Source organism: Lissotriton vulgaris, chromosome 1_2 (genome assembly GCF_964263255.1).
Source record: "Lissotriton vulgaris chromosome 1_2, aLisVul1.2, whole genome shotgun sequence".
Classification (NCBI taxonomy): Eukaryota; Metazoa; Chordata; class Amphibia; order Caudata; family Salamandridae; genus Lissotriton; species Lissotriton vulgaris.
This window is the reverse complement of record NC_141686.1, coordinates 331,951,257-331,977,756: the sequence shown is the minus strand read 5'-3', so window position 1 is coordinate 331,977,756 and position 26,500 is coordinate 331,951,257. Positions and strand designations below refer to the sequence as shown.

General features: G+C 46.7%; 1 protein-coding gene across 2 annotated transcripts in view; it reads right to left on the bottom strand.

The window, feature by feature from the left end:
- Nucleotides 1-8,460: 8,460 nt before the first annotated feature.
- The window catches only part of LOC147736668 (calcium-binding protein 1-like), a 383,783-nt gene continuing 365,743 nt past the window's right edge, over nt 8,461-26,500 (bottom strand). For both annotated transcript variants that reach the window (XM_086953803.1, XM_086953804.1), the window contains 2 exons: nt 13,337-13,484; nt 8,461-8,794 (listed from right to left, as the gene is read on the bottom strand). In XM_086953803.1, the coding sequence (XP_086809929.1) occupies nt 8,769-8,794; nt 13,337-13,484 (174 nt within the window). In that variant the 3' untranslated portion in view covers nt 8,461-8,768. The remainder of the gene's footprint in view (nt 8,795-13,336; nt 13,485-26,500) is intronic.

Here is a 26,500-nt window from a genome sequence, read left to right as displayed (position 1 = left end):
AAGGTCGCTTCGGGAGCGCCGAGGAACAGCGCATTTTTCTAGTCGAGCCTCGATAGGATTAAACCACGTACCAGACGCTTCTTTGCTGGATCAGGAAGCAGTGGTAACACCTTTCGGGCTGACCTCAGTAGACCGAAGCAAACCCCCGCGGTCTTCTTGGCATGGGTCCTAAAGGACAGATCTTCTTCCAACCATACTCCCAAGGACTTGATCTCCTTCTTGGGAGATGGTGGCTCACCAAGAGACCGGGGCCAACAGCTAGCAATAATGGAGGAACTGGAATTGCCCAGGAGCATCAGCTCAGTTTTTCCTCTATTAAGCTTTAAGGCAGAGTTAGACATCCAGCGATAGACTTTGGCAAGGCAGTCGTGTAACAGCTCAGGTTGTTCCGCCAGCTGAGTGAGGCCCACCACCAGCTGAGTATCATCAGCATAGCTGATGATCTTCAACCCCGAAGGGGCGACCACTCTTTCAAGTGGAGTCATATATATATTAAATAAGGTAGGGCTCAGCGATGAGCCCTGCGGGACTCCACATTGAAGAGGAAATAGGGCAGACTGCTCTGCTCCTTCCCAGACTTGGTAGAAACGGTTGGAGAGAAAAGATCCCAACCATTTCAAGGCCGTCCCTGAGACACCTACCTCTGACAGACGTTGGAGGAGCACCTGATGACTCACGGTGTCAAAGGCAGCACTCAAGTCCAGGAGGATCACTGCCACTGATAAGTGCATTCTGTGAATGCCAAAAGTAGTAAGTGGATTCTGTGAATACCAAAATAGTAGTAAGTTTAGGATTGAGTCTTAAGTTCATTCTGTGAATCGGGCCCTGTGTCTTTCTAACTGACTCAGAAAGATTTCCAACTGATGAGAGTTAGGCGTTAAGAATATCCCAATCCAAATCCGACATCATTGGGAATGATCGAGCAGTATGGAGCAGAATTGTACATCTCTATGGGCCGTGTTTCTAAATGACCAGGGGGAGCCCGCCACAGGGTGCCCGATCTTCCTCAGCCACCCCTTTTTTCAATCGAGCCTATGCATTCGGTCAGAACAAAGGCTCCCATTGAAGTCAATGGGAGTCCTACCAAATCGTATCTGAAAGCATCCGGATGCATCGTACTCGGTCGCAAAGCATGCGGAGTTTGCAGATCAGAGTTTTTTCCTCGCTCGCCAACGTTAAGTTGGTGAGCGAGGAAAATCCAATGTTAGACCACGCTTCCAGCGAGATTTCTAAATGCAGGCGGTTACGGATGGTCACGACTGCTCGTGTTAAGAAACCTTCCATTCACATTTAGGAAGCTGCCGTCGACTAGAACTTCTACTCGAGCAGCAGAAAGAAGCAGAACCTTCTTGATCTATGCATGGTGCTGTTTGCGCTCATTTTGCAGAGTGGGAGAAACAGCCGGCGCTATAAATCGGCAGGAATGGCATGACCTAATTCACTCTGCCTCTAGCGGGACTACGTGTAGCGCAACAGAGTTTTCTGGTCACCTCGTTTAGTTCTGCATAGTGGAACTCTGCGAACTCCGCCCAAGCCTAACCTCAATATCAGGAACAACCCATTCTTCAACAGCAGCCTCGTGAGAGAATAGCCATGGTTATCAATGGGTTCGAAAGTTGTTTAAAAGTCACCTTCCATAATCAGGGACTCATGGGAGTTGAATATCCCCCATGGACCATACAATGTTTCAATGTGGGAGTTCCCTGCAACCCCTCGATTGTAAACACTGTGAGTGCAAAGTGTGCGGCCATCCGTACTGGATCTAGTAACAATCTGTATGTCAGGTGAGAAAAAGTCAAGTAAACCTACTCCATCATTCAGAGATGATTGTACTCGTATTATTAGGGCACTAAAGGGCAGGCCTTTCGCTTTGTACTGGGCTGGATTGGAGAAGTTTCAATACCTTCCCCAACCGGGTGGGATCAAAACAACATGATTCCTGAAAGAGACAGATATCGAATTGATCGACAAACGAGCCCAGGTACCGTCGCCAACTTTTGATTTCAGACCCGCCACATTCCAGGACAGAATGTTGATAAAATGTGGGTCCTTATTCTGTGCGTATGGTTGTATTCTTAAGGGCTCTTCAGTCAACAACTCAGTACTTGTGTCAACCCCGCCTCCCCAATTGGGCTTCCAGCTGCACCGTCTCTATAGGTTGTGTTTCCGTAGCCCTGACAGGTGTGTCATTACACCTAGGTCCCAAGTCAATCTATGATGCATGCTCCCAGATCATCCTTTGGTGTAAGGCCGTCAGGGCCGGGGTTAGGTGGTTGACTATGAGTGCAAGGGGCTATGTTTAACCTGGATGCGACTGCCCTGCGACAGGCTTTTAGTCCTAACCCTACCTGGCCATCCGTCCTGAATGTGTGCCTAAGTCTTACCTCAATGGCATCGAATTACCCCTGATGTAGATGAATCATGAAATCTTCTTGCTTGGACAACATCAGATGGATTTGGGAATAACATTTGTGTGCAGACCTTATGAAGAGAATATGTTTGATTTTGAGCGAATCCTCAGCCTCTCTTGCCCCAGGATTCACTTTAGGGAAACTAGAAATATCGACACTACCTATCTTCCAGACATTCTCCTTATGCCCTCTCCCATTTACTGCACTTGTCCTTGGACACAGGGGGTAAGAGCTCATTCTTGTCTGCTTACTAAAGTCTGGGATGGGCCACCTATTTCCCATCGCTGAGGTCCTTGCCCTACAAGGGACATTCCTTGCAGAGAGTCAAATCACTGGATGTGACATGTAAACATCTGACTCAAAGACTGGCCCCCTCTGGTTCATACTACCCAAGTAATACCAAAATCCATCCCTATTGAATTCACACCCGTTGTGCTTCTCTGCCGAGCTAGTGTGTGCGAAGTGTGTGTGGAGGGGAGGTAGTTGGTAGTTTCGCTTCAACTGGACTCTCAGAATGATTATTATTGAGGAGTTTTCCTACAGGGGCCACTAGAGCCACTCATTTGGCCCTTAGGTCACTTATCTCATCCTGGAGCCTGGTGACTATTGCATTTTTAATGCCCGGTATCTCACACTTAGTTAACTCTCACATTGGTTCCCCCGGCTTACAGCCCTTCCTAGCTCTTCCTAATGGTTCTTCAGGGCAACTGCACGGTTGGTCATCAGAAAAGCTGCTTGTAAATACAATATTGGGCTCTAAAGGTATAGGGATGGAAACAACCGGTCTTACATCCTCAGCGATGGTTCCTTGGGACGGGTTGAGTATTGAGTCAGCAGGAAGCCCACTCCCTCGTTGGCAGTTCGAAGTGCACCCCTTGGTTTTTTTTTCTAACATTGGCGCCACCTTGGGAGGGGTTTTCCTTCTTCTGCTCTTTGGCTTTGTCACCCTCAACAAAGTTTCTTGTTCCTCCATCATTATGTCTAGGTCCGCCAGCATAGGTCCTTCCCTTCTAGCGACTCCGCGGCTTTGCGCTTACCTATCGGGCCGAATCACGCACAATGACTACAAGGAGTAAGAAACAAAGATTTCACACGAATATTGTATAAACTCCCACTCCTAAAAGAGTAGGTGGGAATGCTCCATGGACATGTGTTAGGGGGTGGCACAGCTTCTTCCGGGCTCTGACGGGCGCAGATGGGCCTGTCCTTGATCCGGGCTATGCCCGGGCTCATCCCCCGGCTGCCCCTCGCAGCGGGGAGGGTAGCAGCGCTAAATAGCACATGGGGGTTCTTCCTGCTGCTCCTCCCCCCCATGAGCACTGGCGTGCCTTGGTGCCGTGCCTGCTGGGGGGTTGAGTCCCCCAGTTGAGTTCCTGTTTTATCCTTAAAATCATGAGTATGGGTACTCCAAATTCTGACTTGGGCCCTTTGTTTCTTATCATTATTTTTTTGTACTACTCCAATGAGGTCACTTAATCAAGTGAGTTCTAAACAGAAGGTAGAATACTTTTACCAGCCTTAAGAATAATTATATTCTCAAAATTCAGTTCAAGTAAAATGCAGGCTGCCCTCTGCCCTCTCTTTTCAATAATTCCCAGTGTGGGATCTCTCCACAGTAGGTTTACACTCTGTTGTCAGTACCCTCTCAATCATATCTAATGCATGGCTTTGCACGGCCTCATACATATGGAGTACGACAAAGAAGCACAAAGCGCTGCGTTGCCTTACTCTACACCAGGGAGGAGTTCAATGGGGATTGCGGCGGGCGTTCCCATGCAACACGTGATATTGACGCTGTCCCAGATTTACAACATCACGTAAACCTCCCTAGAGCCGGCGTTAACGAGCAGAAATATTTTCCTTTCTCCGTGTTTTTTCTCTGCCGCCCACATAGAATGAGGAAAACGCCTCTCACGATTGTTTTTGCGCATGAAAGTGCCCCGTCCTACACAAAAATAATCCTGACACCCTTGCACCATGGTGCTTTGACGCTCAGCTGCAAATTGTGCTCCAGCACAGGGAGAAAGAACAGGAATCCATCATGTCTGGTTTATACAGTACATTCCTGCCCTTTCGAATTGGCGCAGAGCACCGCAGCAAAATGACCTGTGGTCCTGCTCTACACCAATTCTTTGTAAATGAGGCCAGTTCAAGAAACAAATGTGATTGTGTTCTCCACATCTTTCTCCACATCGTTAACAATTGGACATAAAACTGCCCTAATGCCAATTGCCCGTAAGTTCATGGTGTCTGCGTAATAGTTGCCACTCGCATACATTTTCAATGCCTGTAATTTGAGAAAAACTGCGTAATTTGCTCAAACATATATTTTCTTGCGCACCCCATTTACATTTTTCCCTTTCTTTGCATTCTTTTAAATGGTTCGATTATAGTTGCCTTCAAAGACTCGTGAATAATGCTGTCTCAATCTTACAAACGATTTGTGTCGATCTTCATCCTCAAGAGCTGGTGCGTCACCAACTGATTCAACTAAATTCCTTTAGGACAATGTCCTTCAGATAAAATTGTGTTCCCAGATAATCCACAGATTCTGTAACAAATCACACTTGCCTTTGCTCATTGCTTGTCATGGACTTCAAGAAGGACATGAGTATTGTCTAGATTAGCAGGCCATCTGAGAAGGCTTCAACTCCAGCAAGGTCCTTCAGAAGACATTGCATGAGCTTCTGGAAACCATGAACTCCCCCGGACAGCGCTGCCGTCCACCTCCATGGACAGGTCCTCAAAGGTGGCCGTCCATGGATTCCAAGGGTCCTGCTGGTCTGTTACCCTCTGTATTGGATCTTTCGCAAGAGGCTGTGGTCGCTTAATGATGGTCAGCTTCATGGAAAGTTGGAATTTGTTCTATAGTTACTTAAGTTTGTATCATCACCTTCAGGTATTGATGTGGTAGGGTCACAGCTCCTTTCTTAAGAGGCAAAGACACAACATGCTCTACAAATGAAAAACTAATCAACTTTGCAAGGGAGCCCATTAATGAAGGCACACATGTTGGTCTTTTCAGATTTGTAATGGGCGGTGTCATTTGGGAAACCAGGGGTTTTCCTCTTTCATGTGGCAGATGAGAGCCCCTCCTCTCACATTCAATCAAAGGTGAACAAAGATACCCCAGGGTTTGTGATCGAAGCACTCTAAGCCATCTTCAGATCCATAGCTGTCATCCCAAACTGAAGAAGTCTTGTTTCTTTTCATCCAAGGGACCACTGCCTGCTCTTAAAAAATGAAAACAAAAAGAGTCATTTTTTTAGTTGTTAAAATGCATCTCAAATTTCTTTAAGGAAATGGGTTGCATTTCAACAAAAAAAATATTTTATTCAAAAGGCAATGAGAGCCATGGTGGTGTGCTGAACGCAGCAATCATAATCCCTGTGATGGCTGCGATTCCTAATAGGCCGCAAAATGCTACCTATCTCATTAATATGCATGAGGTAAGACGATTTGCTAAAAACTAGGAATCTCAAGTATGAAACAAAAGTGTTCACATATAGTGATTTTATCTGAATATTTATTTAGGAATCGCTATTCCTATTCTTTGTACACATGGCCCATAATTTCTTATTAAGGTGCTTTGAGCTGAATGGTGTCTTATGTAGGTGTTTCCTACCAGTAGAAGCTTGTTACAGAATTCTAGTTCTGGGGGCTTTTTGAGGTGTTTCGATCTGAACACATTCTCATCAGCGGCGGCCCGTGCAGGTAAGACCGGTGGGGCCCAGTGGGGGGGAATCCGATGGACGATGATAATTATTTATTTAATTATTTATTTAATTTCCCTCTTCATCATCTGTCGAACCCCCCACCCTCAACTCAGCTCCACCACCGCTCCACTCTTCCCTGCACGGGCCATGGCTGGGTCTCGAATAGGCATTTCTCCGTTCCATGGGTCTTGATAGGCATTCCTAGGTCTACGTTCTAGTTAGAACATACCAAACAATAGGGATCATGTCAATGCAAGCTCTGACATCCCACCTGGATGGGATGTGGGAAAGCATTCCTAGCAGGGGGTGCTGTGTTACAGAATCCTTAGGTCTCAGGTTCGCTTAAAGTGTTTAGAGGCGGCGGGGAGTTGTATTGGGCTTTCACCAACTGGAGGGGTCTTGTTAAGGCATTCCCAACAATAGGGAGCAGGTCAAAGCATGAGATGTCACCACGGTGATGATTTCCTAGAAAGCATTCCTATCTGTGGGGCCTTACTGGGTTTCCTGGTCACTCTCTTGGTGAGACATTGACCTGCAAGCTGCATCTCTTTCTCAAAGATGAGGCCAGATTATGGTCAGACTGCCCCGCCACCACTGCAGTCTCGTCTCTGCAGTCTTAGAAGCCTGAGTCATGCGTTGTACGTGCAGGAGGTAGAAGTACCTGGACATGGTCAGCACATGTGTGTAGAGCAGCGGTGAGAGCTGTTAGCAGCTGGTCTATGTTACACAGACTGAAAAAGAAACCTCTTTCCAGCCATCTTTGGTTTGAGTTAAGTGGATGCCACAGAACATGAAGGTGAATCACCCTGCAGAAAGGATGGAGCAGACACAAACTTTATCATTGTCCTGTGGTGGAGGGGTACACCTTTTCACAGATAACAGTCATGCTTTCATTTTATTTTTTTCAAAAAAAACAATTTATTTAGAACAAGAGGAGATTGTGTCCATGCAAAAGTTTAACATATATCTCCATCAAAACACCAAACATTTCACAGTCTGTATGCCAAACAAAAAATATCACATTTTCACCCAAAGAATGTTTAAACTATCCAGAACATGAGGGCAGGGGGGGAGAGGCATTGAGCAGCGGATCACTGAAAGCCACCTCCAGTGGAAAAAGAGACATCTGGGGTCTGGGTTCAGTGGAAAGGGGGCGTTTGAGCATGAGGCATGTGCTGAGATCCCTCTCAGTGTGTTTGAGATGTACTCTAGAGGTGCTAACAATGTGCAGTCCTCTCCCAGTCTGCACGGGAGATCACCTGAGGACTCCCAGTCTGCACAAGGGATCTCCTGAGGACTTTCAGTCTGCACGAGAGATCTTGTGAGGACTCCCAGTCTGCACAAGAGATCTCCAGAGGATTTCCAGTCTGTGCGAGAGATCTCCTGAGGACTCCAGTCTGCACGAAAGATCTCCTGAGGACTTCCAGTCTGCAAGAGAGATCTCCTGAGGTTTCACAGTCTGCGCGAGAAATCTCCTGAGGACTTCCAGCCTGCACAGGAGATCTCCAATGGACTCCCAATCAGCACGGGAGATCTCTTGTGGACTCCCAGTCTGCACAGGAGATCTCCTGAGGACTTCCTGTCTGCACGAGAGATCTTGTGAGGACTCCCAGTCTGCATGAGAGATCTCCTGAGGACTCCCAGTCTGCACAAGAGATCTCCTGAGGACTCCCAGTCTGCACAAGAGATCTCCTGAGGACTTTCAGTCTGCATGAGAGATCTTGTGAGGACTCCCAGTCTGCACAAGAGATCTCCAGAGGATTTCCAGTCTGTGCGAGAGATCTCCTGAGGACTCCAGTCTGCACGAAAGATCTCCTGAGGACTTCCAGTCTGCAAGAGAGATCTCCTGAGGTTTCACAGTCTGCGCGAGAAATCTCCTGAGGACTTCCAGCCTGCACAGGAGATCTCCAATGGACTCCCAGTCAGCACGGGAGATCTCTTGTGGACTCCCAGTCTGCACAGGAGATCTCCTGAGGACTTCCTGTCTGCACGAGAGATCTTGTGAGGACTCCCAGTCTGCATGAGAGATCTCCTGAGGACTCCCAGTCTGCACAAGAGATCTCCTGAGGACTCCCAGTCTGCACAAGAGATCTCCTAAGGACTCCCAGCTTGCATGAGAGATCTCCAGAGGAATGGCGGAGATTGAAACAGGCCAGAGGAGAGGGATTCACAAAGTGACGTCCAGATGATGAAACATGGCCAGAAGCTACTCTCAGGATAAGGGAAAATGATTCCAGTGGTGATCAAGGGGTGATCCTTTCTGGTGGTGACCAGGAAGATTCTGGGTCACAGGCATGAGGATAAACTCAAACGAGAAGACAAGGTAAGGGGAAGGCATGAGAGATATTGGCAGCTGATTCCTTTCTGGAAGAGCTGGGTTCTGCTGAGATGGGGAAAATCCAATTGTGTGAGATATAGGGCATCGTTATGAAAGAGGACAACACACCACACACGTAAAACAAGCAGGCCAGGGGTGGCGGCGCAAGAAGTGAAAGTGTATCCTCCCTTCTTCGATGCCACACAGGGAGTCTTTTCATCTCCTTTGGAGTCAGTGGTGAAACTGCTGCTGTCCCTCATGGGTCCACTTCTAATGCCTCACTCAAAATGTCCCCATCCAGTAAGGCACGGCCATTTCAGCGGCTCAGCGTGACATCATGCGCACAAACTCTGTGAGGAGAAATACATACATTAGAGACTAGAAAGAGAGAAAGATGAGGTGAGAGATGAGCGTTTATTAGTCAGAAGACTTTCAAGAAAAGCAATGATTGGTTGATTTGCTTTGGAGGACTTTTAATCAGGGATATGCAAAGATGCAGATTTCTTTTTGAACTCCACAACATTTGTATTCTGCAAAGCTGGCAAACTTTTACAGCAGGAGATGGAATGAGAAGTTAGGAAAAGGGAAGATGAGAAGATGAACAATTGAATGATCCCAGGGAGGCCTCTTTGCCCAGGTTTCAAATGAAGCAAAATGTACTGACTTTGAGTGAGTTGTATTTCACAGACCCTCCTCCTGGACTCAATGTTTTCAAGTCAGCCTGCAATGTGGAAAATCTACATGGTGCAGATCCAATAAACAGAAGAGTGGAGACTTTCCTGAAAACATCCTAGCCCAGCTACCCAGGTGCTACTTAACTCCTAAAATACTTATAAAATAGATGTATGTGCTTGAAAAAGGTCTTCAAGAGAGAAAGGCTACTTTTATAACTGGCTTCAAGAGAGAAAGGCTACTTTTATAACTCAAGCCTCTTGTCTGATACTTTAACCACAAGTAGAAGATATTTTTTTCTTCATGACATGATGGTTGATGGGTTGGTAACTGTGCCCTACGGAAGGTTATTTCATAGGAGAAGTAGCTCTATGGCGTTCAATGTGTACGGAAAGCTTTACAGTTGTGCAACCAGACATGTCCTTCGAGGGACAATGGCTCCAGCGATGATGATATAACTTACAAGCAGGAGGATTTCCAAACATGTCTACCACTGCCTACTCCCAGGGTGACCATCAAGACCCTTTAGCAAAGGTTCAAGCTGTCCTGACTATGCTGCCCGAGGTCCCTCTACAGATTTCTAGCAGTTTTGGGTGAAGAAAAGCTTGGATACAGGTTCCTCAAAACAAATTAAGAGAGTAATCCCATTGAGTCTGAGAGCTATGCCTTTTCTTTTCTGATTGCCACACATTGACTGCACAATTCAACTAAAGAGTCAATCATTATTCAATCAAACAAACATTTATAGAGCACGTCATATTACCCATGAGGGTCTCGAGGCGCTGTGATGGGCTATTCTGCAGCCAGTGCTAGAGATGTCCTGGAAACAAACAATGGTGCCAATTCTATGGGTGGAGGAAATGCATTCAAGAGTTGTCCTCCTGCTGAAATTCTTGGAGAAATGGGAATCAGATCTAATTTGATTCATATAAAATAGAGATGTCGTTCTTCACACTATGTTCCAGGCATGAATCCTCATCAATACTGACTCTGAAATGTAAGCAAAGGCCCTACTCACAAAGCATCAGATGTGAGAGCTCTTCTAGCGTGACAGAGATTCCCGCATGATTCTGTGTAGGGTCAAACTGGCAGGAGGGCACAAAAAGGTTTGTTCCCAAGCCCCTTGAAGTTCTACCCAAAAAAGTGAGTTTGAAGCCATATCTCAGTCAAGGAGAGTTGTACGGCATGTTCTTTTTTGTCTCCAAGTGTGAAACTGTCCTCTTTCTTGTATGATCACTTCCTTGTACAGTCACTTCCGTGTATGGCCACTTCCTTGTATGGCCACTTCCTTGAATGGCCACTTCGTTTTTATGGCCACTTCCTTGTAAGGTCACTTTCTTGTATGGTCAGTTCCGTGTATGGTCACTTCCTTGTATGGTCACTGCCTTTTATGGTCACTTCCTTGTATGGTTACTTCCTTGAATGACCACTTCCTTGTATGTTTACTTCTTTGTATGGTCACTTCCTTGTATGGTCACTTACTTGTATGGCCAGTTCATTGTATGGTCACTTTCTTGTATGGTCACTTCCTTGTATGGCCACTTCCTTGTATGTATGGTCACTTCCTTGTATGGTCACTTTATTGTATAGCCACTTCCTTGTATGGCCACTTCCTTGTATTGTCACTTCCTTGTATGTATGGTCACTTCCTTGAACGCTCACTTTATTGTATAGTCACTTTATTGTATAGTCACTTCCTTGTATGGCCACTTCCTTGTATGGTCACTTACTTGTATGGTCACTTCCTTGTATAGTCACTTCCTTGTATGGCCACTTCCTTGTATGGCCACTTCCTTGTATGGTCACTTCCTTGTATGGTCACTCTATTGTATAGTCACTTCCTTGTATGGCCACTTCCTTGTATGGCCACCTCCTTGTATAGTCACTTCCTTGTATAGTCACTTCCTTGTATGGTCACCTCCTTGTATAGTCACTTCCTTGTATGGTCACTTCGTTGTATAGTCACTTCCTTGTATGGTCACCTCCTTGTATAGTCACTTCCTTGTATGGTCACTTTCTTGTCTGGTGTTTCTTTTTCAAAGATGCTGCTTTTCCTGGAGATTGATTTTATTGGCTTTATTGGGTGTCATCAAGTGTTTGAGTCTGTACCACCTCCTGGGTTAATCCCTCGCTGTCACTCTTCATGGAGAATCAAGCGCTCTAACGGAGTAGCCTGAGTATCCAGGAGTCGCACATACTCCTTCACATAACCAGGCCAGCAGTAATAAAGGACTGAGCCCACCATGGATACTGCCCAGTCACCAAGGACTGACTCAGAGCTTGTAGGACATGGAGGCATCATTAGATACTCTCACCTACCGTTCACACTGACTCAGTGCTTCATTTGCAAAAAACAAAATGAGTGCGAGGTCACTCCTCAGGAGGTGACCACAGCGTGCACCACCCATCGCCCCTGCCAGCACTGCCAGCGATAGCACCAACACAACTACAAACCATCACACCGCTACAAGAACGACAGTTCAGGCTGTTCAAGGTCCCCAAAGCTGTAAGGATTGCTTGGGAGAAGATATTAGTTGTTTTAATGAATATTACATTAATGAACAACTGTTGTTCTACATATCTCTAAATAGTACAAACAGCGCCACCATGTGACAGCTGCCATAAGTGCCATTGTTGATAATTAAGTGCCAGTGCTAAGCACCAGAAACCACCATCTCAAATTAAGCACTGATACTTCCTGCCTGGGCTGCCTTGTTGTCCCTAAACAAGAGTTCTATCCCACCCTGCCAGCCAAATGAAGACCTGTAATCTCCCTTCCTGGGCCCTCCACCCTAAAAGTAAAACTCATACCGTTTTTATTTTACATACTGTTAAATCAGGAGGTACATTGAGCCAGAGTGCCTGTAATATAAGAGGCAACGTTTATATTCATTATTATAAAGGAGTCAAGTGTCTACTCATTATTTTGGGACTGAGGATAGGAATGGAGATAGTGAAAGTAAGGATAGGAAAATGATGGGCACACCTGAGTGAGGGCAGAGCTCTGGCGACACTGTGGGATGGAGATGAGTGCAACGATGACTGACAGCAGAGCTCTGGGGGACGCAGTGGGATAGGATGAGTGCAACGATGAGTGACAGCAGAGCTCTGGCGGATGCAGTGGGATAGGATGAGTGCAACGATGAGTGACAGCAGAGCTCTGGGGGACGCAGTGGGATAGGATGAGTGCAACGATGAGTGACAGCAGAGCTCTGGCGACACTGTGGGATGGAGATGAGTGCAACGATGAGTGACAGCAGAGCTCTGGGGGACGCAGTGGGATAGGATGAGTGCACAGATGAGTGACACCAGAGCTCTGGGGGACACAGCGGGATAGGGATGAGTGCACAGATGAGTGACAGCAGAGCTCTGTGACAGGGTGGAATAGGGATGAGTGCTCCGATGAGTGACACCAGAGCTCTGGGGGACGCAGTGGGAAGGGGATGAGTGCAACGATGAGTGACACCAGAGCTCTGGGGGACACAGCGGGATAGGGATGAGTGCACAGATGAGTGACAGCAGAGCTCTGTGACAGGGTGGAATAGGGATGAGTGCACAGATGAGTGACAGCAGAGCTCTGGGGGACGCAGTGGGATAGGATGAGTGCACAGATGAGTGACACCAGAGCTCTGGGGGACACAGCGGGATAGGGATGAGTGCACAGATGAGTGACAGCAGAGCTCTGTGACAGGGTGGAATAGGGATGAGTGCACAGATGAGTGACAGCAGAGCTCTGGGGGACGCAGTGGGATAGGATGAGTGCACAGATGAGTGACAGCAGAGCTCTGGGGGACACAGCGGGATAGGATGAGTGCACAGATGAGTGACAGCAGAGCTCTGGGGGACACAGCGGGATAGGGATGAGTGCACAGATGAGTGACAGCAGAGCTCTGGGGGACGCAGTGGGATAGGATGAGTGCACAGATGAGTGACACCAGAGCTCTGGGGGACACAGCGGGATAGGGATGAGTGCACAGATGAGTGACAGCAGAGCTCTGGGGGACGCAGTGGGATAGGATGAGTGCACAGATGAGTGACAGCAGAGCTCTGGGGGACACAGCGGGATAGGATGAGTGCACAGATGAGTGACAGCAGAGCTCTGGGGGACACAGCGGGATAGGGATGAGTGCTCCGATGAGTGACACCGGAGCTCTGGGGGACACAGCGGGATAGGGATGAGTGCACAGATGACAGACAGAAGAGTTTCAGCCCTTCCTCACCTTCAAAGTCCACCAGCCCGTCCCCATTAAGGTCCACATCTTTGAGGATCTCGTCCACTTCGCGGTAGTGCAGCTGCTGGCCCAGGAGCTTTTTCATCGCCTCCCTCAGCTCGGCGGTGCTGATGCGGCCGTCACCATTGGAATCAAACTATTGTGGTGATAAAAAGAGTAATCAGAGAAGGTGTCGTACTGTTTCCACTTTTCAGTTGTAAGTGTTTGTTTGTTGGATAACATAACCTTTGGGATTTGTGCTAGACTTATTCCATGCACCCAGTCAGGATATGTTGGCATATAGCTCAGCAAGCTCCCAGTGCAACCATAAGTACCCCTAAACCCTGTTATTACCCCTAAACCTAGATAGGCAACAGTTGGTTTGGGCAACCTCATAACATGATAGCCCCGACTCCCTCAGGAATCCTTGTAACAGATCTAGAATCTTTCCTGTCAGTCACTCGTGCTCTCTCAGAGAGATACACATGAAATACACAAAGGGGCGTTTTCAATATTTATTAAACCATTGTGGTTTTTGTATAAAATACGTGCACTGCAATAATCAATAGACAGAAGCAGATAAAAGTGATTAGCAATATAAGGAAAGTAAAGAGAATGAACAATTCCACCATTGTGCTAAAACCGTGTGTGTATATATACCGGCATATACGTACTGGGTAGAGTGCACTCCTACGATGCGCTCCCTAACCGAGGGTGAGTGTTCTGCCAAGAGTGCCGTACTGGATGACCTAAACCCCCATTACCTGAAGGTAAGTGCGAGCAGGTCCCCGTCTTAGTCACAGGCTGAATATCCCTCCTTACAGAGGGGTAAACAAAAACCTGCTAAGCTGAATCGACAACACAGCGATGACCTCACAATGACAGCAGAGTGTTCCTCTGATTTAGGCATGGAAATGCGTGTGTATTTATAATAACAGTATGCATGCTTCTGTGTCGATTTTCCAGCTGAGATGACATTGTTTATTTTCTCTTTGATAGCAATGTCACCTCAGGGACGAAATAACAAACAGCAACATTTGCACAATATGTGTTGAGGCCTTGTACGAAATGTTCACAGTGTTATGATAGTGTACTTATGAAGTGGTTTTCTAAGCAATGTCGTTTCAGAAAAGCTAATCCTGCCCTGTCACACAAGCAGTGTAAAAAATCATTGTGTCAAAGAGAAGGCAACATAAGTAACAAGCATTTCCAATGCAATATGTCTCGCAGCATTAAAGTTTGAGTTATTGGCATTGTGTATGACAATGCGTTGCATCATTTTTTTTTCAAACTTTGAATTGGTGTATAAATGAACACCTGGGCTTGGTGGTGCATAGCATGGCGAGAAGGGACAATATGATGTTACGTGGTGTCCTAATATAGCGTGCATAAGTCCTAAATCCATCTTGAGGCGCTAAGTGACAACAATATGTGGAGGAAAGGAATGGCAAGTTTAAGCTATCGGCATTGTAATTGTCCATGCTTTTTATTTCAAATTTAAAAACCAATACATAAATAAAAGGCATTGTCATTTAAAATGGCAACAGCTCAAACTTGCACAATTGCGAGATCTATTGCATTGGAAATGCCTGTTTCGAGTTGGGTGAGCTGCGTGTCTCATTAAGCGCAGCAGCCATTATTAAGCATGTAAATACAAAAATTAAAAAACAACGACCCCTTCTGCTTTCTTAACATATTTTTCTTATGTGCTGCCTTTCCTAAAGACTGTATGGGTCGCATGCAATATCTCTTTAGAAGGGTTAATTGACAGCTGATGGATCACATTCAAAGGAAGGCTGATATTTCAGTACATTAATACTGAAGCTTACGTATGCGTTGTAGGACTAGCCTAACAAATAAAATACAAATATGTATTTACATATTCAGAGATGCTTTGGCAACACTCTTCATACATTAGTCTCTTCAGTTGCCAGTCACGTCTTACATACATCGATCACAGCTAACATCACGGGGCACAGATTAGTCAACTTTGGGCAATGTCTCCCTCGCCCTGAGTGGCAGCACATTGCCTGTTCATATGGAATAAATGGCTAAAGAGAAGGTGTACATCAGTGCCAGACATGCTGGCCAATATTTACCAAGACTATTTCCTTTCCATATTTTTCCCACATATTGTTATATTTAAATTATATATTCATGTTATAGCAATTCAAGCCAATAGCACCACTTCTTTGCGCCATGAAGAAATCAATTTCCTGTGATATACGTTCAAACTAAAAAGAGTTTCTTTATTTGGTCTAAGCCCGCCTACCTGCTAGGAGGGTATAGAAAAGGGGGTTTACCCAAACATAGTCACTGGGACCTGGGTTCAATAAGTACTGAGAGGGAGGGGTCCCAGTGTGAGTGTGAATTGATGTGAAAAATCCAAACAATTAATTAAAGACACATTGGATGAGTCCACATTGTTTTATTCACAATGGGACTGGGTATATTGAATATACACAAGAGCAAATCAATAAATACAATTGGTTGTACAGTGCCCCAGGGAAAGATAAGGAGAGAGGTGGTGATAGGTGATCAGGTGAGGATAAGATAGTGGAAAAGAATAAGTGACAGTAAAATCAATGAATCAAAAATGCTGTATTTATGAGTCATATACAGTATAGTGGACCAATGGTTTGTAACAATTAAGTTCAGGGATCATACTTCACATAGAACAGTGAATGAAACAATTGGTGGTGTGAAGTTGAAAATCAAATAGGCGGTTGTCGACGTTTCGACCCTCTGAATAATGCAGGCATTAGTTGAGCCCTTGCTGTGGGGTCTTCATCAGGACAGAAAAGGGGGGCAGGCAAACTTATTGTGTGGTGTTAAAGAGCCTGGGGCCTCATTTATGAGGCCTTGCGTCAGTTTTGCGCTGCGGATGCGTCACTTTTTGTGACGCATCGGCAGCGTAAAACATGCGCCTTGTTGCGCCATATTTAAAAAGTGACGCATCTAGGTAGATGCGTCACTTTTTAAACCCCTGCGCCACATTATACCTGCGTCAGGTATAATGTATGCAGAGGGGGCGTTCCCCCGCAAAAAGCCTCGTAAAAGTGACGCAGTGAAATCTATGAGATTTCACTGCGTCACTTTTAGGATGCGGTTGCGTCAAAATCTTGCGCCTGCCTCACAGCAGGCGTAAGACTGACGCAAGCCCTTTCACATGGGGCTTTCCCCATGTGAAAGGACGCATTGCTGGAGTTGCGTCACTTTTGTGACACACTCCAGCAATGCGTCACTTTTGCGCTTACAGATGCGTCAGAAATACTGACGTATCTGTAAGTCCTTGCGACATGATGCGTCATACAATAAATATGACGCATCATTGGTGTCGCAAGGAGTGCGCAGTGAAAAGTGACGCATCGCTGTTTTCACGCAGCGATGCGTCACTTTTCATAAATGAGGACCCTGGTCTCAAGCCACCAGCGGGTTGGGTCCTGTCATGCAGGTAGTGTCATGTGGTAAATAGCAAAGTTGTTACTGGTTTGCGGCAAGCGGAAAATAAGGCAAATGTGAATCCCGGGAATGGGAAGACGCATCAGGGACCGGCTGTAAATCTGTAATCCGGGAGATTTGTAAATGCCGACTGAATCGGAAAACGGACGCCGCTCTTACTCGCATTGCATCTTAACATTACTGTTAACAATACACAACTCTATTTTATTTCAAATTATGGCCACCACATGTAAATGGCAGCATCTTTATTTTTTTCTGCTTTCCATTTTTGTGGAGTATGCTTGCAATAAAAAACGTATAAAAATGCACCAGCCAGCCTAGGCGGGACCTACTGGCTTCGCCACAGCTTGTTTAACTAATGTAAGCCCTCAATGCTTTATTAAAACGAGGCCCTCCTTGACCAGAAGAAGCAACACTAGTACTACACATAAGCAGAACTCGATCCATGAAGCATGCATGTCTCTCTCCTACTACCTGCGCTTCAGTCACATCTTATCATTTTATCTTCAAAAGAAACAGCATGAATAAAGATAAACTTAACAAGGTCTGTGATCTCACACAAATATGAAAAATCCTGCCTTTCACAACCTATGCAGATTACTGCATAAAAAAAGAAAACTCTATGGAAGACTAACATAAAAAAACCGAGTTCTAGCTGCGGAGATCGGAAATACAGATGTATTTTGAGGTGTATGCAAATACTTCTGTAATGCAGCCAAGATCCTTCACAAGTAGCACTAAATCACTTAGGGCCCGATTCACAGAATGAAGTTAAGACTCAATCCTAAACTTACTACTTTTGGTATTCACCGAAGTTAGGATTTTGTCTTAAGTCTGTCTTAAGTCTGTCTTAAGTTTGTCTTAAGACAAACTTAAGACAAAATCCTAACTTCTGTGAATATTAAAAGTAGTAAGTTCATTCTGTGAATGCCAAAAGTAGTAAGTGCATTCTGTGAATACCAAAATAATAGTAAGTTTAGGATTGAGTCTGAAGTTCATTCTGTGAATCGGGCCCTTAGTACTTCAGAAACAAGATATCGCTGCACAACGAGTACCAGAATCGAATGAAGCGAGAGGCGGTGAGTTACAAGGGACGTGGCAGTGTACAGCTGACATTGATTTCGAGAACAGGAGTAATGAAATCTGCCACCACTGAGGTTACTCCAATCTCTGTTCACATTTGCAGGCTGGAAGCAGAAAAGCAGCATGCCACGGCCGGTGAATAAACGGTCCCATTAACATCTTCAATATAACTGCGTAAAAAAAGCTAGCTCACTTCGATATAACTGTACCCAGTACCCAATGTACATTGTAGGTTGACAAAGAGTTAGGTAAGTGTGGGCAAAACTAAAAGCCGGTTATTTCAGTATAGCGAAGGAGGTAGTGTCCCCCTCCTCCCCTGCACAGGAGCTGCTTAAGGATTTGACCTGCTCGGCTGTCTGCAGGGAGACCTGCTACAGGCCGATGTGAGCCTGCAGTCCTGTTCTCCTCTGGAAAGCGTTTCATTTTAGGGGTCAGGCTCTCCATGCCCAGTGAACGTTCGTGTCACTAGTGGCTAAATATAAAAATATATATCCGACGCACGTCATCTGGAAGGCATAGACTGCCTACGACAAAGCATGGCACGAGAGCATGGCCCGCAGCACACCACACAAGAGCTGCTGCTCCGGTCACGTGCCTCACGCTGAACGAGTGCGCCCCAAGCAGTGGTTGGAAAGACAGTGCTGACGTCACATCGAGCGTGTAAAGCATCTGCATTAAAACATCACTCCACCAGAACCGACAAGGGGGGGCTGGCTGCGCTTTCATGCTTCTGCCTTGTGCTTTCGAGTAAAGGGGAACTTTTTCATCACAATGTTTGTTGGGACTTTTCAAGCACAAACTCAATACAAACAAGTGAAACGCATGTTTAACAAGCGGAAGTACATCAGGCACTATCACTGCATTGAAAGATAATTATTACAAGGATGTCAGGCATCCTTGCCCGTGACATGGGCGGAGCCTGTGTTGCGGCCGGAAGAGGCCGGTGTTGCGCGTTGATGCGGGGCTCCCATGAGGAAGAGAGTGCCCTGCGGTACCGGTGGAAATGCAGAGAATTCCCGGGTCCCAGGAGGGGGCCCGGGTGAAGTGGAGAGGCGGGGTGTCTTTCGGCATCGAACAGCAGCCCGGTGAGTGGGGTCCGCTAGTGCTCTTAGGCATGGAAAGTGGGGTGTGAGGGGGGGGGGGAATGTATGCGCATGTGTGTGTGTGTCTGTGTGTGCGCGCATGTGTCTGTGTGTGTGCGTGTGGCTGTTGCGTGCGTGTGTGTGTGGGTGCCCGTGAGTGTATGTGTTCTTGGCTTCCTGACAATCTGCTGCAGGGGATAGGCACGGCACCGGCCTGGACGAGCGCATCAACAGACACCAATTGGCCCGCGTGTCCAACTCCTGTCTCAGTTTCCCAGGGGACTGACAACAATAGTTGTCGAGCTAGAAGCATGCTTCGCATGCGCACTCTAGCTCGACCTAAAAATGGCTGTGTTCTTCTCTGGGCCTGCACTAGCCACGTAACAGAGGGACAAGGATAGCACAGAGAAAAAAGGGTTGTTGACCTTGCAACATCTACCTTCTAAACAAATTGACTGTCTAATTGACTCACTATATTTCTAAATCACTGCAAGAGGAACGTACTGCTGGATCTGCCTCACTGCAGACTAATCTACTGCCAGATAAAGCGATCATGGAAACACGGGGTACTGTCAAACTTGCAGCATCATATCCGATCTTCAAAACAGATTCCCTGCCTCATTGAGTCACTGTATATCCAGGACTCTCCAAGACAAGATCTCAACAAAGTGCTCTTCAACCTGCAATGTCCTATCAACATCCTGAACAAATTCTCAGCTCACTAATTGCAGGACAGGGTGAAAGGAAGATGTATTCACAGGCAGAACCAATTTACTACTACAGTCACTCACTGCCAGCCTAGTCCACTGGCAGACAAGGAGATCAGAGGGCAACTAGGGGGTGTTGAACCTATAGCATATTATCCGATCGCCTAAACAAATTCACTGTCTGATTGGTTCGCTACATACCTGGCTGATTATGCCTAATTTACAAGTTTAGGTGTTATTTATGTATATTTAACAATACCACGAGTATGTTACTTATCTGGTGTGATAAATAACATGTGTTATGAGTTTGTGGGGAATAAAATAGGTTTTGGTGTTTAACACATCAAAATCCACATGATACGTTAAATACCATATACTTTTCTCCTGTTAAAGCTCTGCAGGTTTGACCCGCCAATATCTACTGAAGGTTGAGTTGTTTAACACATTTGATAATTATGGGATGCGTTAAAATCTTTTAAACATCTAATTCTAAATCATGCATAAACAGGGGTTTATGAGGGGATGGGGAATTAATCGACTCAATTGGTTGCAGTGCGCACACGGCTTTAGTTTATCATAAGATTTACAAAGGTGTACCATGCTCATGGAAATCACTCTCTGAACCAGAATGTATTTGCAAATTAACCTAGCTGCACCCCCATGAATGTGGGGTGTATCCCCTGGGCACTGGTTATGTTCTCCCAATGAAGTTTTGATAGTTATTAAAAAAATAATTAAAAAAATAAACAAACCGAAGTGCTTCATTTTTTTTTATCAGAGTTCATTTGTATTTTTATGTCACAATACTATTTTTCTTCTCATAATCAAACGTTTGAACTGCATTCCCCAGAATACTTCATTGGTGGTTTACAATATTCATATGTCCCAATGCATTTCGGCCGACTTGGCCTTCATCCGGGGACGATCTATACATTTAAATTAAAATGTATACATCAATAGAAAGAACCACTGAATGGATGTATAATCACAACTTTGGTGTTCTCATTTAAAATAAAACTGTGCAGCCATTAATTGGAGAAGTTAAGTAGTTATATATGGCGTGCTACGAATCGTATCCGGTTCGGTGTCGATTGTGAATGGTTAGTGATGTGATACGTGGGCGCCGCTAGACGCTCTCTAAGCATTTATGTTACCGTTCAAGATATGCAGGTGCTTAAAGTAGCTTATTTGTAAAACAATGATCACTGCAGGTTTTCTTCAAAGTCGTGGCATGTGAAGCATGTCTGGTGATTATTTATCCCTTTGTAATGGCGTGGGTCAGTTTAATTATATGCGGAAGTGAACCAGTGTTTAAACCGAGCTGCAAACGTGCAAGGATTATTAGAAACAGAAATGAGGCTAAGTGTGGCGGCCATATTGGACTGGTGTTTTCGCAATAACTGAATTATGACTAGTGTGCGGGTAAAATTAATTGAGTGAAACTCATGTGATCTGTAGGTGAAATTGACATTAAGCAAGTATAGATAACATAAAAAGTAACAGAACGTAATTTAGGAATTCCATACGTTCATTTCATTATAGAAACAAATTATTCTGGATGGCACTAAATGCATTTGGCAATTATAGATAACATGAAAAGAAATAATTTACAAATAACATTGAAATTCCATGCGTTCATTCATTCCATTAGGTTGTAGCGAGTTCAGATTCCGAATCCAATGGTTCTCTCATTGTAATAAGTGGTTGCGATTGTCTCTTCCTTCGCATCTTTCGATTATTTCCAGAACACAAAACTTTAATTGACAAACATTATGGCCAAGTTCAATGAAATGTCCTGCTACTGTGGACTTAGCATGTTTAGTTTTAATATTACTCTTGTGTTCATTTATTTGTACGTTTAGTTTTTTATCTGTTTGTCCCACATATATTTTTCCACAAGGACTCTTGAGAAGATAAACCACGTTGGACGTGTCGCATGTTGCGTTCACTTTTAACTTGATTTTGTGTCCCTTCATGGGATGTGTGATGTATGATCCTGGTATAACATTATGGAAAGGGGCGACCATTCGGTCCCCCCGAACGTATGGCGGAGTACCACGATCCCCCCGGGAAGCCATCTTGGGCGGGAGGCGAGTCTCGGCTGGTATGCCCGAAGCGGCGTAGCCGGGGCGCGCCTTTTTCCCGCCCTGGAGTGGGCTGGCCTAGACACGGACGCGGCCGGGCCACGCCCTCGGGGCAGGCCGGGGCGGGTTTACGCCCGCCCTGAAGACGGATAAAAGGAGCTACAAGCCAAGGAAGCATCCTCTTGTTCCGGTGCTCTGAAGCTGCACCACCTCGCTGCACGTGAGCTCGAGACGGAACGAAGAACCAATTTTGAGCGTTGTAATCTTTCTTGTTTGTTTTTCAGATACTCTGTCGTGAGAATGCCTAAGAAGGCGGGAAAGCGAATGACTACCGACCAGATGCTGCGTGTTCTCATGAAGGAGGTGACCGACTTAAAGAAGCGAATGGCGGAGAAAGACGAGGAAGGGGGGCCGAAACGTCCTCTGGCAGGAGCAGCTCCAGGAGGAAAAGGCAAGAGGCCCAGAAGGGGAGCAGCTGGGGGGGACAACCCAGTTCCCTGTACCCCACTCGAAGCACCCACTCCTTTGCCAGAGGAAGGGAATCCGATTCCCGTAGTGGTCACCCCCATGTCCGGGGAGGATATGCCGCCCGAGCTGGCAGCTCAATTAGCAGCGTGGTTGGGTAAAGGTAGCAAGGGCGCCACGGCTGACGACGCGCAGGTGTTGATGAGGCAGCTGCGGGAAACAAGGGAAGCGACGACGGCACCATCGCCATCAGTTTCAGTCCCAGATACAGCTTCCGGTTCAGGTAAGCGGCCATTGCCGATTGCGAGGGATGAGTCGGCACCCTCTCGGAGGGAAAAATTGGGTCAGCATGTCCCTCTGGCTATAAAAGAGAAGATATGGGCAGGGGAATATATAAACATCTTCTCGTTGCTTACCGACCATTATGAAATGGAGCATGTTAAGAGCCAGAAGGAGCTCATGCATCCAAGTGTTTGGCGCGCAAAGATGGTCGCCTTTAAGGTAAATGAAAACATTGGTAATTGGGGCAAGGCATGGGGGGTTTTTACATCCATTTTGGGTGAACGTAGGCCCGAATTGCTGCCCGAATTGCCGATTTATCAGTCACGGATCATGGGGTACTCGGTATCTCACGAGGGCAATCATTGGTTTTGTTACGACAATATTTTCAGAAAAGCGAAAGAGCATGATAAAAACTTAACTTGGGATTGTTATGATTCTGTGTCCTGGTCCAAAATGGAGGACTCTGGTATGTTGAAGGTGCCATTGGTGGGAAGTAACGTTGGTGAATCCTCCCGCCAATATGCGGGGACGCCCTTTCGATCAGGTACGAGTAACGACAATCACTCAAGGCCAGCCGGCAACGCAAATAAAAGGGGGGTTTGTTGGAACTTTAACAGGGGGAAATGTACCAGGCCCCAGGGGTCATGCAAATTTAGGCACGAATGTGGGGTTTGTGGGCAATCATCCCATTCTGAGTCCATGTGCAGAGCCAAAACGGGTGATAACGGGGGTAGAGGAGGCGCCAAACAGGTCTGACATAGTCCGAGGGGCGCCTTTACCTACCCCGATTGATACCATGGCAATGATTCCTTGGCTCAGCGAATACCCGGATCACGCTTCCGCTGGGGTGTTGCGCAACGGATTTTCATATGGTTTCCGCATCCCAGTGGGAGAGTTTCAGGGTATGCCACAATGTAAAAACCAGATATCGGTCTTACAGCATACGACCGTGGTACAAGAAAAGATCGGGAAGGAGGTGGCTCGAGGTCGAGTCGCCGGTCCATTTAATGTGCCGCCAGTTGCTAACTTTGTTTGTTCCCCTTTAGGGGTGGTCCCCAAGAAGGACCCGGGGGAGTTTCGGCTGATACATAATTTATCAGCCCCACGTGGTCATTCAGTAAACGATGCGATAGACCCGGAAGTGTGTTCGGTGCGGTACGCATCCTTCGATGAGGCCGTAGCCATTTTGAATCGCCTGGGGCCCGGTGCGCTGATGGCAAAATCTGATATCGAGTCAGCGTTCCGGTTGCTCCCGGTACATCCAGACGATCAGCGTCTCCTTGGTTTCATGTTTCAGGGTCATTATTACATGGATAGGTGTATGCCGATGGGGTGCTCTATATCTTGTGCCTATTTTGAAAAGTTCAGTTGCTTCCTGCAATGGGTCTTCACGAGGAAAACGGGGTTTCAACATGTGATGCATTATCTCGATGACTTCTTGTTTCTGGGGGCAGCCGGGGATCCCGAATGTGGACAGGCTTTGACGGCATTTTGTGTTTTGATGAATCAGTTTGGCGTGCCATTGGCACCAGGTAAGACTGTGGGTCCCTCGACTTGCCTCGAGTTTCTGGGGATCGAGCTTGATTCCGAGGAAGGTTGTTTTCGTCTACCAAGGCATAAAGTGTTAAGATTCAGGGCATCCCTGCAAATGTGTATAATTTAGTCTAAGGTTAGGCTACATCAATTACAGCAATTGGTGGGACAGTTGAATTTTGCCCTAAGAGTTATGCCGATGGCCCGCCCCTTTTCTCGCTCGATCGCTCAAGCCATGGTCGGCCTGAAGGAGGGTCATCATCGCACAAGGCTATCGGCAGAGGTTCGCCAGGACATGCGCATTTGGTTGGCATTTCTGGCGGATTTCAATGGCCGAATTGTCTGGAACAAACCGGCCGTGTCCTCCGAGGAGCTGGGGCTGTGGACGGATTCGGCAGGGAGCATTGGTTTTGGTGCCATATTCGGCACTCAGTGGTCGGCACAAAAATGGCCGTCATGGTGGCATGAGAGTGGTCTGACAAGTAACATTGCTTTCCTTGAACTTTTTCCCATTCTGGTGGCCCTGAGAACTTGGCCCGAGGGGTTCAGAGATCACTCTGTGGTATTCTGGTCTGATAACATGACCGTTGTTGAGTGTATCAATAGCCAGGCAGCACGATGCAAGTGGATTCTGAGATTGCTCAAGGAAATTGTGTTATTATGTATGCAATTGAATGTAGTATTTAAGGCAAGACATGTCCCGGGGGTGATGAACCAGGCGGCTGATGCGCTTTCTCGTTTTCGTATGCAGGCCTTCTGGGGTTTTCTGCCCACAGCGGACCCGGTGGCAGCACCCTTTCCCGAAGCTCTCTGGTCTCTCGGTGCCCCGAACTACAGAACCTCGTGGGAGAGAGTTTAGCACCCAGGACGAGGAAGGCATATGAAGGGGCGTTCCGTTCCTATTGGGCCTTTTTGGGGGCAGCTAGAGGGGAGCTTTGGGGCCAGGAGGAGTTGGTAGTGAAATTCCTGCTATCTTTACGTCATGCAGGCAAATCAGTGGCTACGGCCCAGAGGCATCGGGCCGCCATTTCCTTTGTGGCTAGGGCCCATGGGATCCAGGACCCGACAGCGTCTTTCGTTGTGCAAAAAGCGCTACGTGGGTGGCAACGCCTTGAGGGTCGCAGAGTAGATGATAGGCGCCCGATAGGTCTGGATAGGTTGGCTTTGTTGTTATCTGTACTTCCTGCAACATGTTCATCCCAGTATGAAGCAGTGTTATTCCGAGCCGCTTTTGTGCTAGCATTCCATGGGGCTATGTGGGTGAGCGAATTAGTGGCAAGGAACAAGCAGGATACCAGGGGGGGACTGTGTCGAGAGCACGTCCAAGTCAGGGGGGAGACGATGACTGTCTCATTTGTCAAGTCCAAGACTGATCAGGGTTCAATGGGGGACTGCATAATGATACGAAGGATCCCCGGGTCCTCCATGTGCCCGGTGAGTTGTGTAGAGGAGTATTTAGCACAGAGGGTGGCATCATGGGGGGGGACCTTGTTGAGACACGCTGACGCCACCCCACTGACGAGGTTTCAGTTTCAGCGGGTGCTTGCGATGTCGATTACGGCTGCGGGCTTGAACCCGAGCGAGTTTGGGACCCATTCCTTTCGGATAGGGGCTGCTACAGAGGCTACGGCCAGGGGTCTGAATGTTGAACAAATTAAACGTGTGGGGCGTTGGTCCTCTAATTGTTATAAGAGGTATGTGCGGTTGCACATGTTGTGAAGCTGTAACGATGTACTCACGCTTCTTGTTTTTGTTTGGTTTCAGTTGCGCAAGCTTACGAGGCGGGGCGGACTATGCAGTCGACCCAACACCGGGCCAGCGGTCATACTTCACCGGCTGTGAAAAAGGAGGTGTGGGTCGTGGGCCACTCATACGTGAGGCGAGCCGCGGACGTATTCAAAGCAGGTGACATGAATCACGTGGCTGGGGAATACGGGTACAGTGTGTCCTTCTACGGAAAGGGCGGACTCTGTATTGACCAGTTTCAATCATTTTTTGAGGGTTTGCTAGGGCGGACGAGGTCACCGCCGTCTATAGTCATAGTACATCTTGGGGGCAATGATTTGGTCACCACTGGTAGACGACTTCTTCTTGAGGCGATGCTTTCCACTGTAAGTTGGTTGGCGAGGAGAGTTCCAGGGTGCACGATTGCATGGTCACATATGATCCCACGTAAAGTATGGCGGGGGGCTGTTTCTGTTTCTGCTTTAAACCATTCAGTAAGGAAAATTAATAACAAAGTGAGTAGATTATTCCGTTCCAATACACTGCATTCTATTTCGCATGGTTGTATTACTGGTGATAGTATGTATTTGGGGGATGGTGTTCATTTGTCCTGGGTGGGGAACGAGTTACTCATAGGAGACTGTATAGCTTGGCTAAAGACTTTAAGACATGACCTTTAGGTAGGAGTGTTGTGGGGGGTCCGGATAGCCGGTCAACTATCCGGCCTGTGGCGGTAAGGTCATGATCGGT